Here is a 21,296-nt window from a genome sequence, read left to right as displayed (position 1 = left end):
CTTGTCGTAGCCTTCAAGTTCTGGGTGTGACTGACAGCAAAAACTTCAGCATCAATTTCTCATCAGCCAAAACCAATCTTGTTCAAAAATGGCCTTTAAATTTGCTGGCCTATTCTGTGAAACAATCTGGCTGGCTGGCAGTGCAGGTGTTTAAGTGTAAGGACTTCCTGTGGTTTAAGATTTGACAGACTCCAGTTGGTGCCCCTAGTTATTTGAGAGTGATGTGGCAACACTGAGTGGTTGCTGATGAACAGGTTTGCAGTGATCATGCCTCTGTTTTCTGTTTTTGTTTTTTGTTTTTATCTTTTCCTCAGGGGAAATCGCTCACATCAAAGAGGTTAACCAGTCTAGTGCAGTCCTACTAAAAGGATCACCTTGTAGCATGGAAGCAGACTCAAATCATTATACATACTTTGTAGCTCACTGATTGCCTGACTCAGAGGACAGTAGAACAAGATGTTGCATGAGCAAGGACCTGACTTGTTTTCTTTTGTGTATACTAAGGCATTACAGACTCCGAGGGACTCTCTAGCCTTTCGATGCCTCCATTTCGAAAACTGTCTGCTCACTTCCTCCTTCATATCAAGCTGGATCTGTGTCTTTTTATTTTCTGCAAGCTCAAGTACAGTGAAAAAAAAGCTTCTGCTAGGCACAGTTTATTAAAAAAATACGTCAATCAAAAACTGGAAGAAATGTAAAAAATGCATATATTAATAAATATACATATGGCATCACATTTATTGCACAATAAATTAGCACAGAAGGTTTCATTTCACTGATGTATTCACATTGAGAAAGAAAGCCTATGTCTTTGTCTGTTGTCTGTATATTCTCTGTTAATGTTTCTTGCATTTATTTTTATACCATATTTAAAAAAAAGAACACCTTTTACTCCAGATGTATTAAAGTTGATCCTTTCTCTGTAAATTTGTGTATGTTTATATTGTTGTTTTATCTTTCATTAAAAGATGCAGAATCTCTTTCCTTTGGGAAGTTTGAGATTTTAATATTGAATCTGAAGATTAGCCAAGAGAAAAATGATCCCCAAAAGTTACACACCTTGTGCTTTCTAAAAAGTGACATGAAATGGCATTTTCTTTCTCTCAGTGACACCTAATCAAACACACTTTATTGATAATCATTTACTTTTTCTTTTCTTTTTATCAAGCTAGCAGCAGAGAGACCTTTCCCGCTTGCTCACCATGGCATAAGCAAACCTTTCTTTAAGGCAGGCTGTGTAACAGCGCGGCCCGAGCGGCGACTCAGCCGCTGCCCCAGGCCCGATGGACTGGACTGCACTTCCTTAGCAATGGACATGGGCAAAGCTGCCTGAGAACAGCAGGCTGCACTTGCTAAATAGGAAGGACAGCGCTTCTTTCTCCTTGCTGTCGCGCCCGACGCAAGGCAGCATTTTAAGCGGAAAAGGTGGTGCTTTGGGAGTGATCTGTGCAGTAAAGCTCCGGTAGGAACGCAGGAGCAAGCTGTCATTTTAATTCCAGGGCTCTGTTTGGGGATGCTGTTGTGTGTCCACTGCTGAGCTTACTCACACACAGACCTGTTGACAGATTTGTGAGCGTGTGTTGATGTTGCCTGTGAGACAGTAGACACGGAGCTCCTGAAGCTGTATCTCAACTGGAACCAGAAATCTGCTTGGCCTAAGAAACAACACTGTCAGCTGATAGAGGTGATATAAGGATAGTGAGACAGAATCTCAGAGTAGAAAAGAAAGGATGGGAACTAATTCAAATGACAAAATGCTGATACCTCCAGGGCATGGTAGGGTGCACATGACAAACAAGCCTTTTTAGCAATGCGCAGAATAGACTCAGTACAGCCAACTTTACTACCATCTGTCATGCTGACTTTGGTTTGATATTGAGAATCTTGTTTCAAAGGGACTACGAGTCCTAAACACGCACACACAAAGTGGGATGGTCATACATACAAGGAGACAATCAATTTGAATGCCTTAACACCAGAGATATCTCATTGAGCATTGGAAAACCACCTGCACTGGTGCCATTAGGGACAGGACAGTTGCACACAGCAGCTCTGGGCAGAAGGGAGCTGGGCTGCCTTCTGCAGGGAGCACTCACTTCTCCACCAGCTCTGTCAGTAGCCTGGTGCAGCCACAACCAGGAATGCAGCATCTTTAAAGAGGCAGTCTGAGTGAACCCAGTACAAAATGTATTACAAATCCATGAATGGCTGTTCCCTATAATCTGCTCAGCTGAAGTTTTTTGAGGTCTGGGGATTCTGTTTGTTCATTGTTTTCATATGCCACTGTGTTTCTGGTTTCTAGCTAGGATGACAATTACTGCTTTAAAGTGTCACTGTTTTTGTTAGCACAAGTCTACTAAGCCTTAATAGAAATACTCCATCAGAGCTGGGTCCTATCAAGATCTTAGCAAGAGCTCCATACAGGTCAACTCAAAATATTCACAACATAGGGAGATCAGATGAATTTTAGTAAGTAGCTGCAGTGAATCACAGATCTTAAACTGAGATTTAATTTTACCACAGAAATGTGAGCTCTGAGACATGAGCTTGGGGCCAGGCAATCCACAGAAATCTGAGCTCTGCTTCACTTCTCACTGCCAAACAGAGATATTTATTTCCAAACTCCTGCTGCCACCAATTGCATCAACTGGTATATTGCCTCCTTTGCCTTAGTAGTTAACTAATTAGATACCACTGTCTGCTTCAAAGAATCACTGGCTCCAAATACCTAATGTTTCAATTGCAAGCATTAAGCATTTCATGCAGCTTCACCCTAAGAAATATTTTCTTTTTTTTTTCCAAATCACTTTGCAACACCTACTGGTCTATAAATAGCCACTGAGCATTGGTACTCCTGAACCCATTCTGTACTTATTCTAGTTTTTCCTGATGGTTTAACTCTATCTGGTAACTAAGTACCCTGAAGCTGCTTGTTCACTCTCCTCTACCTCCAGTGGGACTGGGAGAAAAAGAGGAAAAAAGTAAAACTCATGGGTTAATATAAGAAAAAATTAATAATTGAAATAATTTATATTAATAATAACAGTAATCTTAATGAAAATGAGAGCAAGAGAGGAAGGAATAAAATCCTTCCACCCAAGACAGACAAATTATGCACAATGCAATTGCTCACAACCCACTGATCAATGCTCAGTGCCCTGAACAGCGATCAGCTCCTCTTGACCAACTCCCCCAGTTTCTGCACTGAGCATGGTGTTCCATGGTATGGAATATCCCTTTGGCCAGGTCAGGTCAGCCATCCTCGGGATGTTCCTCTCAGCTTCTTGTGCTCCCTGGCAGAACATGGGAAACTGGAAAGTCCTTCCCTTAGGGTAGGACCTGCTCCACAACACCGAAAGCATCAGTGTCTTACCAACAGTATTCTCATGCTAAATGCAAACCACAGCACTGCACCAGCTACTAGGAAGAAAGGGAAATCTATCCTAGCCAAATCCAGGGCATTTCCTTTCAAGAAATATAAAGTCTGTATTGAATGGCTGCCTCTCCCTGTATTTGCACAGGATTTAACATGATGTCTCTAAAGTAAAACCAGGCATTACTAATAAATATGTCAAAGTAGTCAGGGAGCTGTGTTAAGGTTTCATTTGAGCTTGCTCCAAGTGGTAAAACTCCACTGTTACATATGAGTGAACTTGGCCCAAACAAAATCAATTCTACCACTAGTGGATTTTTAAAAGGTTTGTCTACAATCTTCTGGTACTTCACCTCATCACTGTCATCAGGCAGTGAGTGATGCAATACTGGGACTGGAAACTCCAAGCAGGCACAAACTTCCTTTTGCTTCCTCACAGAGAAAAGCTAAATTTGTGTTTCAAAATTTATACAAAGATTCACTTCAAGAATTAAGATTATCTCAGATAAAGGCATGTTTGTACAATAACTGGACAGTTGCAGCATGACTTTGGTTACACAGCAATTTAACAATTCAGACTGTCAGTGAGGCCACAAATCTGCTGAAGAAAAATGGACCAAGAGAGAAAATCACTCTGAAGGAACCATATTTCTTGTCTTCTAGGGAAAAGCCATCGGTCAGTGCCTCCTGGCTCTGCCCAAGAAGCTTAAAACCCCCATGTGAGATATTAATTGTAATTGTCCTTAAAACAACTGGTTGGAGCTTAAAACTTTCATCTGAGAGTTGGGGTCCTTCAGCCTCTTTTCCCAAACATCCTTGTACATAAAACAGCTCTAAAGCCTACAGGATGAAGTGTTTGATGGTGCTGCTACCCACTTCAGATGGTTTTGTGCTCCCAGGTCAGCCTGTGAAGGAAAATGCCTGGTGGGAGAGGCAGAAGATGCCCTGGCACCTACCTGACAACAGTAAAATATTCACCCATTCTTCTGTAAGAAGCTAGTGAAAAACAGTCCTTCAACCCTAGAAAAGCAAAGGGAAAGAAAAGGGGGCTTACAATAGTGATGAGTTAAATTGCAAAATTTGGCTGAGCCAAAACAGTAGTGGAGACCTGCCAAAAACTAATGAGTTGAAGGTGAACACAGGACTAAGAAATGAAAATTAATTGTGGTGACCAGAACAGAACCAACAAGGGAGGAGAACTGGAGAGCTGAATAATTAGGAGCAAGAGAGGCAGAATGCAGCTGGTGAATTGCCAGCCTGTTGGCCACAGCCATGCTGAGCTGGAATTAAAACCTGAAAAATCAGGCAAGATCAACTGTGACTGGCACCTTAAAACCCAACAACAACATTTTTTTTCGTCTAGAAAGCAATACTGAATAATAATAAAATATCTGAGGTTGCTTTTTTCAAATTTCACAAGATATAAATGCTAGATAGTCTCCTAAGAAATAAAAAATAGGAGGGGAACACCCAGTTCCAGATATCAAGACTTGTAGGAATTAATTTAGGATGTTTTTTTAAGAAAGAAAAATTAAAGCCAAATCAGGTAATCTTAGTCAGGAAAGGCTGTTTATTATATGTAACTGGAACTAGGAAAAGCCAGAGATTTATTTGAAACTCTTCCAATTATTTATTTTTATGCATGGTGAATAACAGCATGCATAAAAATAAATAATTTGAATTTAGGTTTTGAAACTGACATGTTTTTTGTCTTTTCTAGCTAAAGACATCATGCATAGAACTAACACTGCCCCTATTTTAGTAGGTGCATAATACTGGACTTATAATAACAGGGCCATAAAACATAGGAATTTTGCTAAAAGAATTTTAATAGCCACAGAGATTTAAAGAAATTAAGGTTTTAATCCCAACATGTTAAAGGGAAATTATCAGCAAATTATTTAAACGTATTCTGTGTCCACAATTCATTTAAGCAAGTTGCTAAGTGATTGTGACTCACACCAGTCTGCCTTTTGATCTGACTATGATGAACAGATTGCTTTATTCTCCTGTGAATTGAAGATATGCTGAAGTCCCAATATTAAAGAGGTGAAGGGGAAGAGAGGATGAGTTCTCTGAGGGTGGATTCCCCTCCTCATGCTGTTGCTGACTGTGGAGTCCTCAAGTGGTATTGAAAGTATAATTAAAAGCATTTTGTTTGTATATACATCAACTTGAGGGCTGCAGAGTCTCTCCAGGCAATCATTATCTCTGAAACAACGAAATTTTGTTTCCCTAATAACTTAAAAGAATCTTACTTGCTTTGATTTATCCCTTTATTTTTGACCAGGCTGCTGCACTCACTACAATAATATGTTCCTAACATAAATGGATATTGCAACATCACAGCCTCCTTTGGTTTTCTCACTGGTTTTCTCTGAAGTGTTGAGTGATTTTATTATTCTCCTCTGGGCCAGGGTTTCTTATGAATTTGTTGGAGATGATTCTTGCAGGACTCCCACCAGGGTTTTACAGGAGGAGGACAGAGGATTGTTGTTGTACTTCTGCCCATACACACACCTACAGGAGTTGCCCATTTTGCAGTAGATTGCCTCTACTGAACTTTGGCAGTTTATGTGGCACAGTGATGCCCAGATTCTGTGCAGTCTAGCATAGATCGTTGCTCCCCTTTGTGTATAGCTGTCTCCTCTTGGGTCAGTGAGGGGCCTTGAGTTGTCTCTTGAACAGCATCATCTTTTTTCAGACCATCTTTCTCTTTTCTCAAGATCTTTTTTCTTCATTATTATTTTTTATTCTACCTGTGCAGCACTAGCAGTCCTTTTTTCTGGTGGTATCTTTATGTGAGAGTGAGGAATCTGCTGGCCTGGTTCTTTAACACAAACACTTGAATTAGAATGAGTACCATCATCACTATTTGCTGTGAGGGATCTGTATGTGTAAATTGCAAAGAAAAAATTGTCCAGATAATAAACTCAGAGAACCTGCTCAAATGCTAGATGATAGTCCTTATTTACAAGTGTGGACATGGACAGTAAATATCAAACAATATTAAGACACGATGGTAAATGTTACCTTGTTAGTGGCATTTGCACAATTTTTATTGTACTTTGCTCCCAAAATATATCTGCTGCATTTGCCTTCATTGGCTTTCTTTTTGATTTGACTGGATTTTGAAATATCTTGTTAGATTCATCACATATGTCATCTTTCAAAGGGGGTACTTACTATTTCCCACCCTTCCTCTTAACCTGGCAGCTGCTCCTTCAGTGTGGGTATCACATAAATGAGGCATTTCATTATGCACATTATCTGTTCTATTTGCCTTTTTATTTCTGTACTCCTTCCATTTTTAAAAGATGAGTGGCACTGACATATTTAATGTGACTTACTTTTCTACCTTTTTAGCTGAGAGGAATGTATAACCTAAAATCTATGAACTTTTTTGAGTTCACCTCTTTGATGCACTGTTCTTTAGACAACTTTTCTTTCAGATTCTCTTTCTTCTCTTCCCCTCCCCATCAGTAACATCTTTTTTTTTAGGATTCTTAATCTTTTATGGTTTTTTTTTTTTTCCCTTTGTTCCTCTGATTCTTGCTCTATTGATCTCTCCTCCATGGTCTTATGGTGCCCACTAATGCTGGGGAGGTGTCTCTGGGAGCCTCAGGAGATTCCAGGGAGCTCAGTTGTTCCTTTGCTTAGGTGAATGGAGATGGACAAAAAGTGTGACTCCTCTGGAGCCCGGGACTGCTGGAAGGAAGGGGGTGGGTACTTGGGCCTTTCACTCCCAGCATCACAATTTGGAATAAGTAAGGAGCTTGAGCTTCTTCCATGGTAAGAGTGAGGTGAGGGTGTCCACAGAGTGATGCAGAATGTCTCTATCTGTTATCAAAGTGTCTGTGGGAGGCAGCAATGAAGATTAAAGCCCAAGATTAGGAAATATTTCCAAGTCCTGGTCCATACTGGTCTGGGTGGTAGCTCTAGTGAACAGGTTTGTGGAAACTCATGTTGTGCCTAAATCACAGATAAAATGTTTTGGGGGAGGAGACACAAATGTGGAATTTCATCAATGGATAGAGTAAACTGCTGATAGATTTCAGACATTTAGATAGATATGCTCAACTAATGAGGGAATTGGTTTCCACAAAGTTGTTGTTAGGGAACTACAACTACAATGTTAAGTTTTTAATTCTTAAGTAATTTTGGGTGACTCCATTTCTGCTTCGTCCACCCCTTCTGAATTAGTTCAGCAACCTTTCTTGACTAGCAATCTTTTTTGGCTTTCTCTCTTTCCTTTATTTCCTTCTCAGCTGTTTTCCTAATCCTTTTCTGACAGTGTGGGAGACCCCAGCCATAAAGGAGTAGCTGAAGCTGCTCTCCCACCAGTCCATTTGTGTGCAGAGGGGAATTTTCACTTCCATCTTTATTTTTACCCTGTAATGAGAAAATTGAAATATTAGACTTCCACTATGTTCCAAAGGGTTTCTTCCCAGTGCAATTCCCACTGAACAGACCCATATCATCTACCTTTTCTGTATACTTGTGGTATTGGGAAAAAAAGAGACACATCTCATCCTCCGACCAACTAAAAAGCAAGCATGGAAGATATGATTTTTAGATTTTTCTTCTGCTGCTGATCAGAGATAAGTGGAACAACAGAAAAATACTTTCTTAAACCTCACTGCTGTATTAAAACTGTACTCTGGGATCCCATCTGCAAGGAGTGCTGGTTATTCCTGCACCAAAGCATTCCTGCACTGAAATCAGAGATGTGAAACCTTTCAGACTGGCTTTAAAATGCAGTTACTCTTTATTCCTAAAATTGTGCTTGCTAGCTGGATGTCAGTGAGGGAATCCCTTTGGTACAGTAGAGTGGACTAGTAGGGTGGATTTGGGTTTTTTTTGAAAGATGGTTTGGATTTCTCCTGCTTCTTTTTTCACCCCAGACCAGAGGATGTGCTGGGAATGCACCTTTAGGTCTCTAGAAAAGCTTTTGAAGACAACTTCTTTCCATAGAAAGCATGGACTAGGTGGAGTGGCTTTGATTATTTTGCGTCTTTTGATAAGAAAGGAAAAAGCAAAGGTTTACAGGCCAGAAGATCTCAAGGAATACGAGAGAGAGGAGGGAGTGATAAAAATAACGAAACCAGCTGCTTTTATTGGACATCTAAGTAAAGGCTTTTGAATATGTTACCCTCATAGCATCGGGATGGGAAAAAGAAAAAAAAGGAAGAAAGAGGAGACACAAAAAAGCCTTTCCATGCCCAACATGGTGAAGACGACTGATGTTGCCTGGAGAAGCTTCATCCTTTTCAGATCCTGAGAGCTTCTGCACCAGGATGGAGGTCATTACTCCACCTTACTGAGGTCTTGCTATCTTGTGCATGCAGCAGCAGCTCTACCAGAGAAAATCTGTCTGCAGCAGTCAGCATCAGTCCTTCATGTAACACAGAAATGGCTTTTTAGCACCTCCATCCCCTGCATAGTCCTACTTTCTGTTTTATAGGTACTGACATGGTAGGACCTGCCTTGCTAGCGTATCAGCACTGCTGCACTGCTGCTGCAGTTTCCTGCAAAGAAAAAATGTGTAATCTGAATGGTACTACTATGAATTGTGTAATGTTTGCTACAAAAAATACTCATTAGAGAAATTTACTGGATGGGACTATTTTGGTATTCATTATAACACATTGTTTGAGAAAACTAAATAGAGCATAAAATCAGAAACAAAAGAAGAAAGTCAAAGCAGTTTTATTTAACACAGTAGAGCAAACTAGCTAGGTATTATCAAAAGCCTGGTGATTTTTTTTTTCCTTCCTTTTCCCTCCCGTAATCCTGAAGTGATCATATACCTCTTTTTTTCTATTTGACATTTTCGGTTTGAGTCTTGCTGATGTGCGTGCTGACAAGTGATCGATATCCCTCGGAAACAAGCAAACCCGATATTCCGCTCCTCCCGCGCACCCTCCGCTGCGGCGATGTTGGAAGCAGCAATTCCGAGCGTCCCTCCCGCGCCAGCCCCGGGAGCTCTGCGGGTGCGCGCGGCTCGGGCGCGCTCCGTGCCCGCCGGGGCTGCAGCGACCCCTGCGGGAGCGCGCAGGAACCGCGCCCGCGCCGCTCCCGGGATGCGGCTGCCCCGGGAACAGCGGGACCGGCGCTCCCTGCCCCGCCCCTGGCCGGGAGTCACCTTCTGTCACATCCAACAGGGAGACCGCGGAAGATTTTTTTCTTACATCGGAGAAGACCATCACCATCTGCTTTTAAGATATCCAGGGAACCAGCGTTGCTGCACTACCTGAGCTCCTTCTAGGTTGTTGGGGTTTTATCAAGACATATTTGGTTTGTCAGAAATTTGCTTCAGTAGCCAGTGGCTCTTGGTTTAAGAAGAAAAAATCAGAGTGCTGTGCAGCCAAATATGAAGCACCCCCAAAGGAAGAAGTAATGGTGACAGCTACAGAGCAAAGCCAATACATCAAGGTCTCATTCGACTCCGGAGACATGCAGAGGCTGATGGAATAACCAGTTCTACTTCTACTAGTATCATGTCCCCAGTAAAGACTGCCCCTCTTCCAGCTGGCTGCCCACAGGAAGGGCAGTTTGGAAGCAATGCATGGGAGTGCACAGTTGTTCCTGTTTTCCTCCAGAGCAATGAGATTTTGGACCAATGATCTGTAAGCAAAAAAGCTGTTCAGGAGGAAACCCATTGCTTTCTGATTTCAGGGAGAACCTCTTGACAAAGGCCAAAATATAACTGGTTAACAGCTGCCAGACTGCAGCAGTATGATCTGTATTGCTCTCCATGCTTCATTTATTCTTCATTTGTTCAATTCTGTATCTTGTTAAGAATGAGAAACCAAATCTAAAAGCTGTGCTTGATTTTCCTGGGCTTCCACCTGCACAGTTGCATTGATTTTGGTCCTTCCTCCTCTTCTCCAGAGCCCCTACTGCCTCTGATGGGATTGCTGAGAAGCTCTGATTCTGTATTTCAACCTTTTTTAATCTCTTTTTTTTTTAAAATATACCCCATTCCAGCTTGACCAAAGAACCTGTGCTCTGCCCATAAGGACAACAAGCAAACCAGAAATAGGCACCCTAAAAACCTCAGGCACTGAACCATTCTGAGGAGGTTTTTCTGTTGAGAACCATGTATGGGAAGGATCTGCTCTCCAGTTTTGAAAGCTGGAGGATAAAAGAAATGCTTTCTCTCCATTAGTAATAGACAACCAACCTTCATAACACAATGTTTAATGAAAAATATTTCAGTTATTTGTATATAATATAGTTTTATTTCTGCAGTCGGTACTATGGGAAAAATTGTCCTGGCTTTAGAGGATGGAAAGGAAGTTTGTCTTTGCTTGGATATATGGCACTACCCTTTGGGATGGTGTCATTTGATAATTCCTGCCACATGTTCTTATAAGTAGGATGTTTTTGTTTCCTTACTGTGTCTCCCCTCAAGTCCTGCTGGGTAATATTTCAGATGGTCACGGTCAGAAAAGGCATGTGACAACTTCCAGATGTGCAAATAATCAAAGCGAGCTGCAGATCTAAGGGAGCACACCAGCAAACAAATGGAGGATAACTTGAAGGGCTGCAGTCTAGGTGGGGGGTCACGTTCAGAGGAGGTGCAGCAGGCTGAAGGATAGTCTTTTATTATCTGGAGAATTCACTGATGTCTAGATCATTTGCTAAAAATGAGGTAGTCTGATGATGTGGCTGGGCAGGCAGTAAAAGCCTAAAACATGGGGTCTGGTTGTGGTTTTCCCACAGCTTGGAGCAGAGCTGGCTTCCCTGGGGAGCGAGGCAGGCTCTTGTAATGCGCCACAGCTCTGAGCTGAGCTGCTCTCTGGGCTCCAGCTTGCGTGATGTATCAGAGACTAAGAAATGCCCTGCTGTCATCCACACCACCACGGCATCTGGGGCTGCATCCTTGCTGAGCTAGTGGTGTCTGAGACAGTGCTGTGTTCAACTGGGAGAGGGGAGGACGCATCTCAGCTCAGAGAAACCTGTGTGCTTCTGTTTTGCTCCAGCTTGGCTTGTATAGGCACCTTGTATAGGCAGCTTTTAGATTTGGCTTGGGTACTAATAGCTAGTTCTAAGCTGAGTTTGAGGAGCCCTTAATCAAAGCCCTTAATCAACCCAGGTGACTCTTGTTAGTCCATCCTCTCAGATTTATAGAAACAGACAAGACAATTAAAAATGTGTGGTGGGACACAACATTCCTCTTTGGGAATGTAAAACCATTCATCATCAAGATTTAAAGAACTCATATTAGTCACTGGCAACCTGGAATTTGTAGAGGTGAATGCACATGACTGTGGTGCAGTGTGTGTGAAGGAGCAAGGAACACCAGGATGGAGGATGTATGTTGCTTCTGTGACACAGACTGAACAGTCCTCTCTCTGGTCACAGGAGGGACAATGTTCACTCCCCACAGGATCCTACAGCAAGTTTCCTGGTGCCTTTTTGTAAGCTGATGTTTGATGTCACAGTGCCTGCCCTACTGGCACATCTTTTAAAACAGATGTTCTCTGCATCTGCCCGCTCTGTGTGCGACGGGCACAGCTCTGCTGGAAGATTGCTTTCCAAGCCCTTCCAGTGATGGAAAGGGGTGGGCAGTATTACTACTACTATTTCTGTTACTATTAATTTGTTTGGAAACACTGCTGGCTCAAAACCTGGCTCAGCTGCTGATGAAGAAGGGAAGATCTGCTCATGTCGAGAGAGCTTCAAAGGTTTTGAACTACAGGCTGATGCTTTTGAAGCATAGCTCCTTGGGACAGTGCTACCAACTGTTCTTTCCCCTTGGTAATAAAGCTTTATAGGACATTTAGTGCAATCCTAGATGGGTCTTTTGCTGCCTGGGAGGTAATGGTGTTGTGTGCTAGAGAATTCAGTTCCACTCTAGGAAAAGGAACGGCTTTGTGCCAGTTTGTCCATCATCAATGGCTGCTTTTGTCAGCTGGTTTCTCCATATGGCATTCCTGAAGCACCTGGAGAATTAATCTGACAAAATTAGTCTTTGGTTTTGTGCAAAGAATACTTTTTTATGTACATGGAAGGGGAAAGACCAATACACTGCTCTCCTGGAGAACCAGACTGGTGCCTGTGTGCTAGGAGGGGCCTCAGCCTGAGGAGGGCATTGACAGCAGCAAGTGGGGGCTTGGAAGAGGCGCACCACAACATGGGTAAACACACAAAAGGGAGGAGGATCCTTCAGTGCATGAGAACACTGGTACCTCAATGTGCTGCAGGAAAGTGGTGGCCATGGAGAATTAGGTCTGCATCATATGACAGATATTTATTGTCATGGCTCATCTCTGTCCTGATCCATGTTCGTAAGACTGAGCTAACAAGGTCATCTTATGTAGTAAACTCTGAAAATATTGGAGGCCTGCATTCTTCTACTAGCTGGGGCATTGACAGCACATGTTTCCATCACTTAAACTGTGGCTGTCAAGATTGCAAGCTCTTTGCCTATGTCCACAGGGAAAGATATAATTATGTATGTATGGTATATTAAAAATGGAAACCATTCAGCACTGGAAGCCAACTCAAAAAGGACAGATGGGGAGATGTGATAAGGGAAATAAAGCTACTACAAAGCAGAAAATTGTAGAAGAAGCAAACTAAGTGGTCTTTATCTACCAACTACCCATCTGTTGGTCATCCACCAATCTCTCTACTTGCTACATATTTGGATGTTACTATTTAAAAAACAGACAAGGGAGCAGCATGTGGAGGTCTGGCTGGGACAAGAGGAAAGCGGCTAAAGGACCTTTTTACTGGCTGGTAAATTCATGCCTGGTCTCCCTTCAAGATTTCATAGTTTAGAAAGAATTTCAGTTTGCTCTTCAAAAGATGCGTCAGTCTGTTCTGGATTAAGAAGACAATATGCCTTCCACATTTACTCCCCCTGCAAAGACTGATTTTTGGAGGATTTACTAGTCATTTTGTTTCAGACACATTTCTTAACAAGTTGGCTTTCTTCATGGTTAAGCTTAAATTCTGTCCTTCGTGAATCCTACAAGGCTCCCTATGTGGTGTTTGTCCTTTCATGGTCATTGCTGACACATAATCGCTGCACTCACTGTGCTCTACTAAAATTATTTTGTCAGGGTAAAAATCGCAAATTAAAACATTCTCTAAGAGGGAGGACCCCAAATATAATTACATAACAAAAATTCCCCCAATCATTTCCAAGCAATTTAAAATTGAATATAAATCTTTTCGTTACTACCAGATGTGATCTTCCCAAAGCTTCAGACATTAATAATCTCTCTGAATTTTCCTGCTATTTCAATATCCTATCCATAGAGAAACCAGCCTGTGCCTCTACCACCCATTCAGGAAAATTTAGAAACCAGGTCAATGACTGGTATCTTTATCCATTAAAATCAATGATCATACATATTTTAATTTACTTTCTCAGTTTTCCTTCCCTTCCATTGCTTATTTGCAGCTGAACCTCCATTTTCCTCTCCCGGACCCTGCCTTTTTTTTATGGGAATCTAGGAAGTTCCCTCTATTTTCCTTTTTCTGCCTTTTCTTTCTTTTCAGTCTCTAGTCTCTTTCCCTTATTTTAATAGCCATGGTTCTCTGTTGACTGCAGATCTTGGCTATATCCTGATAAAGTCAACAGAAAGGTTTTCCCTGGAATTTCAGATGTGTTTCCATATTGGTTTTTCTTTCCACTCCTCTCCTTTTATTTCTTGACGCCTGGCTGGCCGATTTAAACAAACATTTTCAGAACAACTTGTCCTCAGCTGACTAAACTGGTAAATAACAGATAAATATAGTTTCAATTGGGAACAGCTTTCTGGCAAAGGATGGAGAACAGCACTAAAGAAGAATTTTTCTCACCTTGAGTCATGGGACCTGGTTGGTTAAATTAAAACCATTTACTTAACCTGCATGTAGAACATGCAAACAACAGAAATATCCTTTACTTGTACAGATGCCTACAGTACCCTTGTTGTTGTGAAACACAAATAGACCATTTTTCTTTCTTTCTTTGAATCCAAAGCAGCAAAAAACCAAATTTATGTATTTAAGCAAAGGCCCAGGCTTATTTTTTCAGTCATTCTTTTTTTTTACCCACTACCTAGAAAGCTCTGTCATAAGCTCCAAGCTTCAACATGTAATGATAGAATTATAAATTCTTTGATGTCCTAAGGCCGGCTACCTCCCATCATAACTCAATCTTCCTGCTACGCATTACTGTCTTCTTATCAAAGTGCACTTCACCAAGCACACAAAAGGAGTGTTGCTATGTTTGTTAAGATGATAATTCGTATATTTGCTATGAAGCATACAGAGGACTTCTATATATATTTTTATATGTGTTTGTTCATACAGAGGGGCTAGAAATCTAGATATTATAGTGCTTTTGATATATGGAGAGAAAATAAAAAAATAATTCGCAATAGTAAGTCATTGTATTTTGAAATTTATTGTAATAAATTACAGCAATAGTTCACACAACCCAGCTATTATCTCAGATTGTCTCTCTGCAGAATCACAAAAACAATCTGAGTCATCCTGACTTGATTCATGTTCAGTTCCTTTTTGGGAAGACTTCCCTCACCATCAGGCCGCCTCGCCTGGTAGCATTTTTTTTCTGTAAAAGCTCAAATTCTGTACAACAGTCCCACAGCCTATGTTGGGTTCTGCAGAATGAATCATGGAAAATATGCATCCCTGCTTGTTTGCAGCTGGTTATTTTTTGCTGAGGTCCATGTGGAAGGAGAACTGTGCAACTTTTTCCTCCATGATACGTGTCGTTTTAGCACTCTGACAGGAATGGATTAATAGAGACTTACCAAAGATATCAAAAGATGTTCAGCATTTCAAAGAGGGAAAAGAAGAGGAGCTGACATGCAGAACCAAGGTTGAGTATCCACCATTTTCAGAAAGAAAGTTAATTCATCTTTATGAATAAAGCAAGGCACAACAGAGTTGTTTCCCTTTTCCTCCCAAGGTCCTTTGCATGGCCTGCCACTAAATTATTGTGAAAATTTTATTTATATTTGCTGTGGCTTTCATTTCACCTACATATGTTATATGAGTGGGTACATGCAGAATATATTATTTTAATTAGTTCATGGAGTTGATTAATTAATAACTTGCTCCTCTTACCTGAAAAGCATGACAGGAGCTCAGAAAATTACTTGCACTTGCTACCCTTCCTTACATTATTTGAGAGAGATCTCTCTGAGCTGAAAATGCAGCACAGTAACTTTATATAATACCTTAGACATGAAGTGAATAATAATGTGTGACTTCAGGGAAATGAAGGTATGCAGAGTACCAATGACACTGGCTAATATTTCTGCAGTTGAACAGTTCAGCAGTGAGCAGCCTTGCTTCTGACAGTGTCCTGAAAAATTACGGTACAAATTTTACTATTAAAATCATCACTGAAAACATGACAATCATTACGAAGATTTCCAGATTCCTCCAGCTAAAATGAGGACTGAAGGAACTTTAGAATCAAAAAGTTGAAGTGTTTGATTATGTGAAGCTGTATGACTGAACAATTGCTATTTATCTGCTGAAGAAAAGTGAAGTCAGGTGCAGAGAGACAAGTTGTAGGGGCTGCATGAGCTGTGGGGAGAACACCTCACCGGGCTCAATGGGCTTAAACTGGATATGGATATATAAACTGGGCATTAACTGGGTGTCAACTCCAGGCACAAAACTGGTTGGGAACTAATGTAAACCCTGGGAATATGCATTGTTGGCATGAAGTCCTGATTTCCTCTGTATGTGCGTTGAGCTCTGAAGCACGGTGCTTGCTTCAGGCACTCTTAAAGATTGTACTGAGACCAACTAAAAGGCTTGAAAGCATCTTTGGATAGAAGTGGTAGGTGTGCAATCATTTAAGCATGCCAAGAAAAAGTTTAAGGATTTTGGTTGTAGATGGTAAGTATTTACGTCAGGACAAATGCTCTTCCAATCTAGCAAGAAAAGATATAAAAAGACCTTGTGGCTGGAGCTGGACAAATACACAGGATGAAAAGGCTACACATTTTGCCAGGGAAATACTTAGCTACTGGTGTGGATTGCAAGAGGTTATTGTGGCTTTTCTACCATTAGCAATTTTTAAATCGAGAATAGATGTTGTTGGGTTTTTTAAATCTAAAAGATTTACTCAAGTTTAAACTGGATGAAATTCAAGGATGTCCTGTGTCCTAAATGGTGTGGTTAGGTGACCACACAGTGACTCCTGGTTTTATAATCTGAAAATCCTATTGCTCTGACAAATGGGTCTGGAGGAGCTTTCACTGCGACTGATGCCTTGGATTCATGGATGCGCACTGTGTTTACTGGGGTCAGCACTCACCTTTCTTCCTTGTGAACCAGCTCAGCCCTGACTGTCCAGGCTGCAGAACTGCACTAAGCAGACCTGTCCTGCCTAGCCCAGGGATGCTCCTTTTTCACTTATTTCTCTCCTCCCAGGCTGGAAGCCCACATTCCTTTTTCCGAGGAGCCAGGAGCCACCTTGAACCGGGGAACTTCTGTAGCGCTTTGAGAGTAACCATTCACAAAGACCTTACAGCTCTGAACTACAGCACGCACAAAGAACACTTTTTTTCTAACAACTACAAAATGCTGCAATAAGCTTTGCTCCAATGAAACCTCTGTTAGTGGTAGTGGAGCTTGGTATGCTAGTGACTAAGGATTTGACTATCAGATAATTGCAATTATATGTTCTTTCCAGAACAACTTGCATTATTTAAGAAGAAAAACAAACTCCAAGCAAGCTGGTCAGAGGTTTTGAAATATTCAGATGCAGAGCTCCAAGCTTTAGCCACTGGGGTTCAGTGCAAAGTGCTGCTAAGCAGGCAATAGGCTCAGGATTTATTTCAGTGACTGAACTTACAAATACAGAAAGTTCACAGAAAAGCCTGCTCTTGTGAACTTTCAACCAGCATTTGCAAACTAAGAATCCATAGATTACTTATATAATAAATGGATGCATATCTGTCCAAATGTTTAATAAAGATACTATGTGAGAAGCATGTAACAAGTAATTTTCCTCTGCAGTAACAATATATTTTTTGCGTTGTATACAGGATAGTCACAATAGCAGTTTAAATCTTTTGAAGCTTCTATGTTCAGAAGATGATATTTTGACAACAATTATACCCAAAATGCAGGTATTAGAATAAGAATTTTCAGGTCAGATGAGACTAAAATTTGGTAATGACTGAATTCTCTTTAATTGTTATTGCTATATATGCACCATTTAAACAAGACCTTGATACTTAAAAGTAAACTGAACTGTGCAGTATGATCCAGTAAAACCTGTTTTTATAAGTGCTCTTTGTACCCTGGAAGACATGGGGATGGTGACACTATTGATTTTCAAAGGCCAGCTCACCTGTTTCTGGTTACTTTGGCTAATGGAGTGTGCGTGGCCTGGAAGGGAGAGCCCTGTTTGGCCACAGTTGCCATGCACCCTTGCAGCTGCCTGCTCCCACGCCTGCTCTCTCTGGCTCCCCTGCGAAGCGCTCATCAAGTGCACATGAGTTACATCCACACCAGCACAGCCATGGTGATTTTTATTTCCCGGTTGCTCCCAGAGGCATGAACACGAGCTCCAGCCCCAGGCTGACACTTATTGCCCTATTGCCAGCACAGCTGGCCCCAGGTCTGGAAGTCTGGTAAGATGAGTTGAAAGTCCTGTTTCTTCCATGTGCACTCATGTTCCCGTTGCAACTCAAATATATTAAAGCGGTTTTCTCTCTCTAAATGTATCTTCAAATATCTGCGTTTCAGATTTATGCTGTTGCCAATTCACTTTACATTTTGCATTTTATCAAATGCCTGCTTTAACTGCGGATATTTGGGCTCGACAAGAACAAGAGGGAAGTGAGGAGAGGGAAGAGATTAAAATGACTTGTGGGTGTATTAGTAGGATTTCTGAACTTGGGTTTAGGTCTGCTGAGTCTTTGGCAGCATAATTTCTGTCTCAGAACTGTAGTGGTGGGTGCCTACCAAGACTGGGCAGTTCCCAGGCTGGGAGCCCGTTCTGTCCCACTGGCTCTAACCACACCTGGAGCATGAGATCTGCTGTTCTGTAAGCACCAGTCTGCTCTCTCACCTTGTTTGCATCTTTTCACTAAAGCACACACAGGGAAAATGCTTCTTTTGAGTCTAGCTACCTCATCCTGAGAGGATGCAAAGAAACTTGTTCTTCTTGCAGCCAAAGGACTCTCAAAGCCTTGCATTTTTGGAAGAGGTAAGTGACGGAGGAGATGGATCTGCAAAGGTAAGAAAGACCATTCCTCAGAGATAGAAATTACAGCACAACTCTTGTTAAGTTCCCAAGCTCCAGCTTTATGGATTACAGTGGAGAACCTCTGCCACACTAAATGCTGCTTTACTCCTGCTATCTGTATCAGGCAAGGAGATTCTACAGTACTTCCAAGATACCACTCCACAGGATACCACTCCATAGGATGCTATTAGAATAACAGAAAGTGAAGCCAGGTGATGAAAAACACATTTGTCAAGAGTTTGGTGTGACAGACATCCATTCCTGAGCTGTCATGTGCTCTAGTATCTGTTTTACATTCCTACACAGGGTTTTGTAACAGTGAGAGGAAGTGGTCAATTCTTTCAAATTTGAGAGAGACGTGCTGGCACTGATTTCTGTGGCTGCAGTCATGTGTCAAGAGATTATTTGTGCTGGCACAGTGAGCTCAATACATGTCTACATTCTTGATACTTGAATCTCAAAAACTTCACTAGAAGAGATGCCAGTAAGCTGTTATTTCCTCCAAGTACCAGTTCTCTGTAGATATAATCATAGTAACAGCCATCATATTTGTGCTAACACTGGCCAGCAAGGATTGAAATCTTGGCCCTGTTGAAATCTTTGGTAAAGATTTGGCTGAGAAGTGTAAATAGGTTTCCACACACAAAAAAAAAAAAAAAGTATGGAAGGAAAAAATAGAGGTCTGTGTAACAGCAGTAAAATGTTTTTTATTTTCAGCATCCCCAATGTCAATGTTCTTCCTCTATAAAAAGTTCAAATTTGTTTGTGCTGCAAGGAAACCTCCACAACAAAAGTTCAGTCCTCATTTTCATATCTACCTCCAAAACAAAATTCCTGTCAGGGCTGTGTTTTAACCCAGATGGTGGCAGAACTACAGCCTGGCGAGATACCCGACAGCCCAATGAGGGCTGATGGGACAAGTCATATGCCAGCTGAATTCCTTCTGGTGAACAAAGGGATTTTGTTATTGTTCTTAAAAGCTGATGATGCCCCAGAGGGTATCCAGCCTTCGGACAGAAAGTTTCATCTTTGCAAATGTGATCTAACAGGTGCCTAATCAAAACAAGTTTGTTCCTTGATTGGTTTTAATTGATTTTGGAAGCCAGCTCCATAAAACAAATACCTGTGGCACCAAATATCTAAACCATGAAAAACACTGTGGAGCATCAGGTCCTTGACCTAATAGCCACAGGAAATTCCAGACTAAATGTTCCCAAAAGTTGAGTTGATTGTGCCTTATCTTTTTGATGACCCTAAGAATTACTACTAACATGTTACACAAGGATTCGAAAATGCTGCCAAAAATTAAAGGTTGAGATTTTTCCATTCTAGGCTCTTTACCTATTTCCCTTTTGATGTACCTTTTATTTATTCATGATGCTGATTCATTTTTGCTCAAAAACGTGGGCAGCATGAGCAGCAGGAGCAACAGCAGATGGCAGCACCAAGCTGCTGGATCGGGGCTGTCAGCGCAGGCAAGGGGAAAACACGAACTGAGATTTTAACAAAAGTTTCTGGGAGTTTGTTTGCTTTCAGATCTCCTTCTTTTCTCCCATTCCTTTGGATTTATTTTGTTTTCTTTCGATTTTTCTACTCAGTATTGGAAAAATAAAGAGAAAAAAGAACAGCAGATGAGGAAAGTTGCTATGTCGGGTCATCCTGTATTGATTTAGAAGAAGATGGTAAGACCTGATGTGACCTGCTGAATGGATGACATGAGGTTATGGCCTAGCCTACCAGCACTTCACGTCCTATTAAACACTCCACAGGGGCAACATCTGGAGGGTTAAACAGCTGCTGGGTAATGCAATTTTAAATACCACTTCATCAAAGTAATAGACTCCACAGGACCCTCTTGGGATCTGCACACTGATGTGTTCCAGGCTTTGTGTGCTGCAGCCCTTTTGTGTAACACATTAAGGAGACCCTGATAGCTCTCACTTTAGCAGAGTGATAGAACCGAGGTTTGCAAATTCATCTACGGAACAACGCCTTGCTGAGCCTGGGATCAAACACATGGCCTTTATGGGTTTTCACTTTTTTTTTGTTTTCTTCCTCAAAGCTTGATATTCGGTGTACCCAAAATTACAGCAAGCTAAAGAAAAGATTTAAGAAGAATAGATTTACTCTTGAGTCTATTTTACAGCAATATATGAGCTTCCAAAGGAGATCACAGCCATGTTTTCTGTTCTCCAGGATAGTTACAGAGGAGGGAGCAAATCTTCTCTGTTCTCAACATAACCAGCCAAGCTCTCAATCTGAATAACAAAAGGATTCCTCAGGCCCTTACCAGACCTGGCTCCTCTTCTGCATTCTTCAAATACAATCCCTAGCTGCAGCAACACAAATCATGAAGGAAATGTGGTCTCCAATTTGGTCGACCATGGAGGCTGGTGCCACCACCTAGCTGCAAATCAACACGCCTGAGAGTAGGATGGTATGCAATTTTCCAAAATAAATCCTTCCAGTTTTTCATAGCTGCTAAGCAACAGTTAGGAGAAGATCCATTAAATAATTAATTAATCAATCGCTTTAGTCACATTGAATAATTAATCACTTTGAGAGATGACAGCCAAATAACTTTTTCTATTGCCTGCTAATGCAACATTTGCTTTTTGATTCTGAATCCAGTGAAACCCTTAGCAAACACATATCCCTGCTCCTGGGCAGGCAGAATTT

The 21,296-nt window shown here is 41.3% G+C and overlaps 1 protein-coding gene across 10 annotated transcripts in view; it reads left to right on the top strand.

The window, feature by feature from the left end:
• Positions 1-19,298, top strand: part of RGS7 (regulator of G protein signaling 7) — a 253,709-nt gene extending 234,411 nt beyond the window's left edge. For 4 of the 10 annotated variants that reach the window (XM_074537545.1, XM_074537547.1, XM_026793803.2 and 1 more), the window contains one exon: positions 16,793-19,298. In XM_074537545.1, the coding sequence (XP_074393646.1) occupies positions 16,793-16,954 (162 nt within the window). In that variant the 3' untranslated portion in view covers positions 16,955-19,298. Of the gene's footprint in view, positions 1-314; positions 983-16,792 lie in introns of those variants that run through there. The other 6 variants (XM_005487565.4, XM_005487567.4, XM_005487568.4 and 3 more) reach the window with 3 other exon arrangements.
• The last annotated feature ends 1,998 nt before the right edge of the window (positions 19,299-21,296 follow it).

The sequence above is a fragment of the Zonotrichia albicollis genome, chromosome 3 (genome assembly GCF_047830755.1).
Source record: "Zonotrichia albicollis isolate bZonAlb1 chromosome 3, bZonAlb1.hap1, whole genome shotgun sequence".
Lineage (NCBI taxonomy): Eukaryota > Metazoa > Chordata > Aves > Passeriformes > Passerellidae > Zonotrichia > Zonotrichia albicollis.
The sequence above is the reverse complement of the archived record's forward strand: the minus strand, read 5'-3'. Positions and strand labels throughout refer to the sequence as shown.